Below are 9,535 nucleotides of genomic sequence, written 5' to 3' on the forward strand. Positions count from 1 at the left end.
CCACCCAGTGGCTGGCTCTCCTACAGCAAAGCTGGCAGTTGTTGGAAGACATGGGCCAAACTGGGCCTGGCTTGTAAATCAAGGGGCTGCTGAGGTCTGGGGATGGTTGGGGGCAGCAGGCCTAGCCATGCACCAGAGCAAAAGGCCTGAGGGTCAGGCTGGGGGGGTCTTTTCCTCCAACCCCAGTTGGGAAAAGCCCTTTCATTCCCCATGTTGCTGGGCCTGCACTGCTTTCTACATACCCCCTAGCTGCTCCAGCTCTTGGCCCAGAGGGTCTGAGAACAAGAGCTGTAGGTGACAATACCACCCTCCTTCATAAGCCTAGAACAAGCCAGCTTTGCCCCCAACTTGTCACTCTCTCCTCTGCCAGCATTGGGTGTGACCTAGGGGGTGCCCCAAACCTCTTGGGCTGGTCAGGAGAGAGGAAGCTCTTTGTTTAAATGCCTGCCTGCTTTGAGCTGGATCTCAGGGCTGACTTACAGTGGGCGGGTAGAGCTCACACCAAGGAGCCTTACGCCGGCAACAAAGCAGGAAAGAGATCTTGGAGTCAGTGTGGACAGTTCTCTGAAGATGTCCGTGCAGTGTGCAGTGGCGGTCAAAAAAGCAAACAGGATGTTAGGAATCATTAAAAAGGGGATAGAGAATAAGAGAATGTCTTATTACTCTTATAGAAATCCATGGTACGCCCACCCCTTGAATACTGCATACAGATGTGGCCTCATCTCCCAAAAAGATCTACTGGCACTAGAAAAGGTTCAGAGAAGGGCAACTAAAATGATTTGGCGTTTGGAGAGGGTCCTGTATGAGGAGAGATTAAAGAGGCTAGGACTGTTCCGCTTGGAAAAGAGGAGACTAAGGGGGTATATGACAGGTCTATAAAATCATGAGTGATGTGGAGAAAGTGGATAAGGAAAAGTTATTTACTTGTTCCCATAACACAAGAACTAGGGGTCACCAAATGAAATGAATAGGCAGCAGGTTTAAAACAAATCAAAGGAAGTTCACACAGCACTCAGGCAGCCTGTGAAGCTCCCTGCCTGAGGCAGTTGTGAAGGCCGGGACTATAACAGCATTTAAAAGAACTAGATAAATTCACGGAGGTTAAGTCCATCAATGGCTAGTAGCCAGGCTGGGTAAAGAATGGTGTCCCTGATTGCTGTTTGTCAGAGGGTGGAGATGGATGACAGGAGAGAGATCACTTGATCGGTACCTGTTAGGTTCACTCCCTCTGGGACACGGCATTGGCCACTGTTGGCAGGGAGGATACTGGGTTAGATGGACCTTTTCTGACCCAGGACAACCGTTCTTATGGCCTGGCCTAGCTTCACAGGCTGGGTGCTCCACCCTGGCTATTAAACAGGCCTGTGGAGGAACCTGGGCAATGAGGCAGGCCCTTAAGGGGTCACACTCTGCCTGCTGGGCAGGCCATGTGCCCTCCCCCCCCCCGGGGGACAGTCTCAGCTCCACCCCTCCAGGTGAGGCCAGAGCCAGACACAGGGTAGAGGTGGGTACCTGCTGCTGGGGGCCAGGAGGGCCAGGGCCATGTGCCAGCCTGGCTAAAGCCGCCTCGTGGTGTTACCAAGCCCCTTAACACGCCATCCACAGCATCCCAGGTGGGGATGTACCACCCCCACTTGGAACCCACCTGTCCTCCCCAGGAGCCCTCGCCTTTCGCCTGTGGGACAAAGTACAGAGGGAAGCTTAGGCAGGCAAGGCCTCCTACCTATCTCTGAGCACAGTTCTACAAGGGGGGCTGAGAGCCTGGGGGACTGGTTCTCACCCCTAATTTCAGCCTCCCCTCTGCTCTTACTGTGTAGAGCCTATGGGGGGGCTGGTTCACACACACCCCACTCTGAGGGCCTGGGGCCCATGGTTTTGGGGGCTGGATCTCACCCCTAACCCCCCCCCTCAGGGCCATGGGGGGGGGCTGGTTCACACACTCAAGAGTTTGGGGCCCATGGTTATGAGGGGGCTGGTTCTCACCTCTGCCCCCCAGCTCAGGGCCAGGGGCCATGTTTATGGGGGGATGGATCTCACACCTACCCCCCCACCCCCACCCCTCAGGGCCATGGGGGAGTGGCTGGATCTCACCCCAACCCCTCCCCTCAGGGCCTGGGGCCTATGGCCCGGGAGGGAGGGGGGGGGTGTTTGGAATGGGCGTGGCTTTATTCTTTTCGCCCCGCCCCCTTTCAGTCCGTCTCGCTGGGCCTGCCAATCAGCAGTACTCTCACGTAGGGGGCGTGGCCTTATCTTGGCCCCAGCCTTGGCCATTCCAGCCAATCAGCGCTCCCAGCAGTGAGGCAGCTTCTTCACTAGCCAGTCAGAGCTTCAGGCTGTGAGGGGTCGCGGCCCTCCCGCTGTCTGTCTCTGTGCCAGCCAATCAGGCTGCCAGGGGGCGTGGCCTTATTTCCCTGGCTGTTTCCTACTGAGCCAATCAATGCTGCCTGCGCTGTGCGGGGGCGACCCTGCTAGCCAATCAGGGCCCCGGCCCGCGAGGGGGGAGCCTGGCTCTTGTTTCGCTGACCAATAGGCGGCGCGCTCACAGGACGTGACCGTGGGGGGGACGGAGCGCGCGCCCGCCCCCTCAGCTTCCGGCCGCCAATCAGCGCTCGGTGGCGGGAAGGGGTGTGGCCTGCGTAGCCTCGCTCTCACTCTCGCTTCTCCCGCCGACGTCGAGGCAGCAGCAGCAGCTCCGCCGCGCTCCGCTCCGACCCATCCCGGTGAGCGCCGCTGCCCGCAGGGCCGGCAGCGGGGAGAGGCTGAGGGGGGGGCCGGCGATTGGGGCGGCCTGGCCGGGGAGAGGGAAGCGGGAGCGGGGGGTCAAAATGGCGCCGCTCGCCGCCGCCTCGGCTGGGCCTTGGCTGCAGGGGGAAGAGGCGCTGCGCAGCCTGCGCATGCGCGGCGGGCGCCGAGGTGGCGGCGCGCAGGCGCGGCCCCGCGTTTCCTTGGCCTCGAGGCGGGGCGGGTGGGCGGTGGAAGGGCCGCGCGCGCTGGGGAGCCCCCGCGCATGCGCCTGGATGCGCGCACCCTCGCTCGCGGCCCTGAGGAAGCCTGGGGTGGTCGCCACGTGCGGCGACCGGGCCCCACGTGCTCGCTGCCATCTTGATGGGACTGGGGGCGGGAGGGGATCGCGCCCCCGCTAGGGATTGTGGGGCAACAGCGCCCCCCAGCCTGGGGGGAGGCCCCCTTAACTGAGGGGGCGCCGCTCCCCCCCGCCTGGAGGGAGCTGCCCCCCCATTGCGGAGTCTTGCTCTCTCAGTGGGGGGGGGCTGCAGATGACCCCCCCCCCAGCATCGCTTGCAGCTCCGCCTCTGGGGGCTGTTCCCCGAACTGCAGCTGGCCGGTCCTCCTGGGAGGGGGCACCGGGCCCATCTCGCTGCATCCGGCGTCCCTGGCCTTGGGAGACCTCCTGTTTGGCGGGTATCCATGTAAATCTATCGGATCCCTTCTCTGGCAGCACCCATCTTACTGTCTGCACCTTTCTGGTGATGGTGATATTTTTTTCCGCTAGTTTGTTTGTGTGTCTATTGAAATCGATGTTTGTTAACATTTGCCAATAAAAATCAAATCTGACCTTTGGTTTACCATGGAGCCACGTGGAGGGGGGGGAGGATACCCGCGTGCAATGCTCTGTACACATGTACAACAAAAAGAATTCTTGCCTCAAGGATCTCAACATCTAAGTATCAGAGGAGAGACAACAGATGGAGACAGGCAGATGGGGGGGATACAAGGAAACAATGAGACAATATTGGTGGGCAGTGGTTTTAGCACACCAGCGGCCAGGCTGTTGAGAGTTTTGGGGTGTGGGATAGGTTTTTTTTGTAGGTATCAGGAGGGATTTGATGATAGCTAATGGGGTAGCTCTGCAGATGTTTACAAGGAGAACTCCCAAGGGGGAAGGGAGGCATGGGCAAAAGCATTTTCAAACAAGCCCCGTCATGCACCAAGTGGGAGCCAAGTGGAAATGTGCGTGGATACCAAATGAGGGCTGATGGGCCATGAAAGGGTCAAAAAACAGAACACAGCTCGCTCGTGTCTGCTGCAGTAGAGGAGGGGGAAATGGTGGAATGGGACGCGGGATAACTTGGTCTGTAGCAGCGCTGAGGTCTCGTACACACAAGAAATTCCCCCTCATTTCATTTATGATGGCACTTGCACTGAGTGTGTGGCTCTCTGAAGAGCTTTAATAGATGATATGCTAGGCAAACCAGGACCACCAGTCTGCTCTACCATTGGGCAACTGGTCTGACATGGGGCAGCAAAGATGGAGTGTGGGGCAAGTACTTGTCTGACTGGGACAATTGGCCTGATGGGGTATAGGGCGGGAATACTGGGCTAAAGGTACCATTTCCTTGATCTAACAGTCTCAACGGCACATGTGATGCCTATTAAACTGCAACTTTCCACTAAGCCAGGTGTTCATTTCAGAGCCTGTCTGCGCCTGTCTTGATTGACCAAGTGTTCCCTTCATCTGCAGGTGACTTCAGTCATGGCATCTGACGAAGGCAAGCTCTTCATTGGAGGACTCAGCTTCGACACCAATGAGCAGAACCTGGAGCAGCTTTTCTCCCCGTATGGTGACATAGCAGAGGGTGAGTTTGCCTGTCATCCAACCCCACAGCAGAAAAACAACCCCCTCGCTAGGAGCCCGGTGACATCCATGACTCAGCCATGGAAATCCTAAAACATGCAGCCTGCCTGTTAGCATGGGGGCTGCTTATGCATAAATGGAGGCAGGTCTTCAGGTGTTTGAGTGAAGTGCTGGGAGAGGAGAGGTTGGCATGGCTTAAATATTGCTGTGGTTATGTTTTAACAAGGGGACCAGACAGGAAAGTGGATTTCTTCATGGAAAACGCCTCTTCCCTGCAGGGAAAACATCAATATTTTGGCTGAAAAGTCCAGAAAGTTTTCAGGTTTGGGCTGAAAACGGGGCTTGCTGGGGCTCATTCAGCCAGCCCTAGCTAACAAGAATAGAGACTTGTGGGAATCCACTTTGCATCTTCCAATCATAATCTGGGCTCAGACCAGCCACGTAGTCCCATGGCAGGTGAAGATTGTGCCTGAAAGCGGCTTGAGCGAGAGCAATTGAACTGAATTGTCACAAAGAACACTCCACCTTTAACCCCAGCTCGCTTTGAAGCAATTGCATCCTGGTGCTGGCAGTGTAGTGTTAGCCACGGCAGTCCCAGGATAGGAGAGACACAAGGTGGGCGAGGTGATACCTTTTAATGGGCCATCTTCTGTTGGGCAAAGAGACAAGCTTGCGAGCCAGAGATGTCCTGTGTAGCTGGAAAGCTTCTCTCTCTGCCAGATATTACTTCCCACCTACCTGGGACCAGGCTGATTACAGCTACACTGCACACATTTGTAAGCTGTCGGTCACTGTTGAGTAAGGGCCAGCCAAGAACAGGCTCCTGCTTTGTCTGTCCAGGGCAGGAGAGCAGAAAGGCCTTGCCCTGAGGAGCAGAGTGGGAGAAAGCAGAGACATCAGTCAATGGAATGGCAGGGAACTGAGTTTTTGGAGGGGATCAATGAAATGTAAATTAAAGGGAAAGAGAACATTGATTGAAGGGGCAGGGCTGGGGGAATGAAGCAGAGGTGAAAGATGGGAGAGCTCTGGCTCCTCTCTGTAGTCCCCCCACCCACCCACACAGGCCACCGAGGGGTTCTCTCCTGCACTGGTCTAGGTTGGGGACAATGCTGGGTGGGAGGGTTGGCCCCAGCTGGGTCTCATTTTACCCCCTTGCCCCTCCAACACTGTCCCCGCTTTGGCTGTTTCTGCCCTGGCCGGCTAGAGTCTGGTGTCTCCAGCATGTGGCCCTGACTTGTAAAGCACTGCGCAGAGGGGGAGTCTGACTCCCTCTTAAAGCGAGCCCCTCCACCCCGGAGTCAAGCGTAGAACCCAGGAGTCCTGGCTGCCAGTCACTGGTCTCCACCCCCAGGCTGTCTCCCTCTGCGCCTCGGATCCCTGGCGCTACAAAATGGGTGAGTTGGCTCCGGTAGGCCCTTGCGGGGGGAGTTGACCAGACACCATGGTGACAGGTGAAACCAGTTAGGAGGGTTGTCTCCCAGTGCATGAGGGGGGGTGAAAGTGCAGGCACCCCACTATGACCCTGGCCCCTGTCAGTGTGCACAAAACCAGTGGCTTATAACGCCTCAGAATTAATTCAGACCAAGGCAGGGTGTGAATGATGTGAAGCCCAGCTACTGTTCCTGACTATTTCCATGTGTGGATGGGCCCAGCCATGGGGCGCTGTGAGCAGGATCTCTAGGGCACATCTTGGCTGCAGCTAGCCTGGGGGCAGCATCCATGTTGCAAAGCTGGACCCCTACGCTGGGATCCCTGGCGGGGTGTCCCTGGCCTGACAGGAAGCCTGATGCCGTACCTCTTGCTCTCCCAGTGGTGGTAGTGAAGGATCGGGAGACCCAGAGATCCAGAGGCTTTGGCTTCATCACCTACCGCCGTCCAGAGGATGCCAAGGACGCCATGAGAGCTATGAATGGGGAGGTGAGTGGGGGCCAGTCATCCATTCCCCCCAACCCCCAAATCACAGGCATCGATGCCAGAGCACCCGCGGGAGACATCTGTCGCCATGTACCTCCGCCCCATCTCCCCACACCTGGCCTGCTCTCGTACCAAACATGCTTCCAGCAGCCCTGTACGTGGGGGGCCCACAGGCAGCAGCTCGGGTGCAGTAAAGGGGGCTGGGAGCTTGGAAAGCCGGCAGCCCCTGGGCCAGGTGAAAAGCTTTTCCAAGCCCAGTCTGTGATCCCCAGACACCCTCACTGGGCCGTGGCTCTGAATGCAGCGCTCCTGGGTGTGCGCATAGCCAGTCCCGGACAGCAGAGAGGCTGCAGGTCAGTAGCCCAGGCAGCAGACATGATTGCCTGGAGCTGAGAAGATCTAGGCTGATCTTGTCTGTAGCCCAGCCATTAGATTGCCCCCAGGTGCCCGAGACTTTAGTTAGACCAAAGCATCCCAGCCCCTGGGAGGCAGTGAAGCCAGGGTGCCAACAAGGGCAAGGATTTGGCAAGGTGGGGTTCCCGGATGTCCCCACAGGTGACTTGTGCCGCAGAGGAAGGTGAGAACCCCCAGGGTCCCCACTGATCCACCTGACCCCAAATCTGAGTGTGACATGGCTGCCAGGCCCCTGAAGTGGGGTTGCCCCCTCACTCACAACTAGGGCCGTTGCTCTGAGGCCATATGCCTCAGAGGAAGGCAGGTGATGGATGGGACACAACAGATCCATCTGGCCTGGCTCAGCAGCTGACTTGCTGCAGCCGTGGCGCATGAGGGCATCTTACACTCATGGTCTGCATCCCCAGCTCTGTCGCAGCCCCCCTTTCCTGCCGGGCCTGCAAAGCCACTTCTAACCGCATCCTTTCCTCTCCCCAGTCTGTGGACGGGCGCCAGATCCGAGTTGACCAGGCTGGGAAATCGTCTCGTGGCTCTTCTGGGGGCAGAGGCCGTGGTGGCTTCTCAAGAGGCGAGTGTCTTCATCCCCCCCGTTTCTCCCCCCCCCCCTTTGCCAACCCCTGGGTGCAGCCAATGCCAAACACCCCCTCCTTCTTTCTCCACTGCAGGAGGCGGCGACCGAGGCTATGGTGGCGGCCGTTACGACAACCGAAGTGGAGGCTACGGCGGGTCCAGGGATTACTATGGTAGCAGGTGAGCGGGCCTGGGGGGTGCTGTGATCTGGTTTTGATAGTAGCTAGAGGATGATCTGGGGTAGGGGTGGGATTTATTCAGGACGGCCTGTTTGTAACTAGCAACCAGCCGAGATTGGAGCCCTGTTCGCTTTTCTGCCATGTGGTGTGGGCTGCCCCGTTGTGTGGCATGATGGGGAGAGAATCTGGTCGAGTCTCCCTCCCCAGCTTCCTGTGGCCTTCGCAGGCCACCTCCGGGAGTGAGGCTGTGACCCTGGCACTGCCCGTGTGTGTGAAATTAGCGCACGAGCAATGCTGAAACTGCAGGAGGCAGGCAGAGAGCAGGTGTGACTCTACTGCTAGTGTTCCTGGCCCTCCTTCGACTGATCTAACTAGATCCCTTGCAGCCTCCCCACTGCAACTGAGATCCGCTGGCTGGGGTCCCGGTTTCACGCCTCGCTTTCCCCACAGGAATCAGGGAGGCTATGGGGACCGCTACTCCGGAGGCTCCTATAGAGACAGCTATGACAACTAGGGTGAGTGTGTCCTGAAGTAACCAGCCTGAGCCGCCCGGTCTCTTCCATCCGTCCCGCCCGCCGTCTAGCCTAAATGCATGTGGAGACTTTAACCCACCAGGGACTTTTAATCCATCCAACTTCTCTCTTAAAGGGGTGCTGTTGGGCCGTCTTATAAAACCCCAGAGCTGCCTTTAACCCGACTGGGGGAAAACACCTGCCAAACTGTAAGTTTGTAGGGGGATTTAATGCCCCGCCTTCACGCAGGACCTACTCCACACCAGTGGGGGCTGCAGACGATGCCCGAGCAAGGAAATAAGCGACGGCTGGAAGCCGACCTGGGTCCTTTTAAGAACAGCACCCTCCTGGCCCCCCGCCCCAGGGAGGGAGGCGGGGCGCGAAATGCCGCTGGTGTGTCTGAATGCCGCAGTGCCTTTACCATTCTACCTGCTTCTTATCCTCAGCCCGGCAATGAACAACAGCCCTTCCCGAACTGAGATCGTCCTTCCAATGGCCGTATTTATAAAGATTTTTGAAGCTTCGCTGAATCTTACTGTTTAGTTACATCCGCCTGTACTTTTCCCTTTTGTAGCCTGGTCACATGCAGCCCCAAGAGGGGAGGCCCGTTCCAGGGGCCCCCCCTCCCTTCCACCTCCCCTTCCCCCCCCTGCAAAGCAAAGATCAGGCTGGTTTCACGAGTTCTTAAGCATTTGGGGATCTGTTTCTTCTTTTCAATTTGGCTTCTTTTAATTGGCCAGAATGGGAGGTGGGGCCTGCCTCTGACCCCCGGAGCATGAGCTGTGGAGGGGCTTTCACTTTTTTTTATAACACCTTTGTAGTTTTGTAAATTTTCTTTAGCACGTAGGAAGGGGAGAGGCAAATCTCTCAGGTAGAACAAAGGGAGACTCACGACTCGTGTGCAAAAGGTATTTTTCCTGCGAGATGTAACCGAGCCCGAGCTTAGATTTGCAAAAACTTTCCGCGAGAGGTTCTCGAAAATGTTTGTTTATATCGTCCCTTTTTTTTACTGGAAGAAGCGCTCATAATTCCATTGATACTGTGTTTTTTGAAGTGGTGAAGGAATTCCTGTATTCAGTTCTTCGGCTTTACGGAGCCTATTAAAGACAGTCCGAAACAAACTCTCTGCTCTCGACCTTTTGCCAGTAGCGAAGACGGCCAAAGTTGGACGGGGTTCTGAATGTTAGAGAGGGTGGAGCGACAGGAATTCGATTACAGGATGACTGAGCTGTCGAGGCGGCTCTGAAAAAGGCCCCCCTAAGAACAGCCATCCAGTCCTGTATCCTGTCTCGAGGGGAACGTACAGATCAGGGCGATTATGGAGTAATTCACTCCTGTCTGCCTCCCCCAGC

At 57.0% G+C, this 9,535-nt stretch overlaps 1 protein-coding gene across 2 annotated transcripts; it reads left to right on the forward strand.

Annotated features, from left to right (window-relative positions):
• The first annotated feature begins 2,606 nt into the window (after positions 1–2,606).
• On the forward strand, positions 2,607–9,304 carry LOC115641726 (cold-inducible RNA-binding protein-like). 2 transcript variants are annotated; one of them, XM_030545075.1, is made up of 7 exons: positions 2,607–2,720; positions 4,481–4,595; positions 6,405–6,511; positions 7,400–7,490; positions 7,588–7,672; positions 8,122–8,186; positions 8,320–8,621. In XM_030545075.1, the coding sequence occupies exons 2-6, from the start codon at positions 4,493–4,495 to the stop codon at positions 8,183–8,185; spliced, it is 450 nt and encodes a 149-aa protein (XP_030400935.1). In that variant the 5' UTR covers positions 2,607–2,720; positions 4,481–4,492; the 3' UTR covers position 8,186; positions 8,320–8,621. The 2 variants fall into 2 exon arrangements, with proteins under 2 accessions (XP_030400935.1, XP_030400934.1); XM_030545074.1 differs by lacking the exon at positions 8,320–8,621 and adding an exon at positions 8,630–9,304 and having other exon boundaries at positions 2,608–2,720.
• Positions 9,305–9,535: the final 231 nt, after the last annotated feature.

The sequence above is a fragment of the Gopherus evgoodei genome, unplaced genomic scaffold (genome assembly GCF_007399415.2).
Source record: "Gopherus evgoodei ecotype Sinaloan lineage unplaced genomic scaffold, rGopEvg1_v1.p scaffold_35_arrow_ctg1, whole genome shotgun sequence".
Classification (NCBI taxonomy): domain Eukaryota; kingdom Metazoa; phylum Chordata; order Testudines; family Testudinidae; genus Gopherus; species Gopherus evgoodei.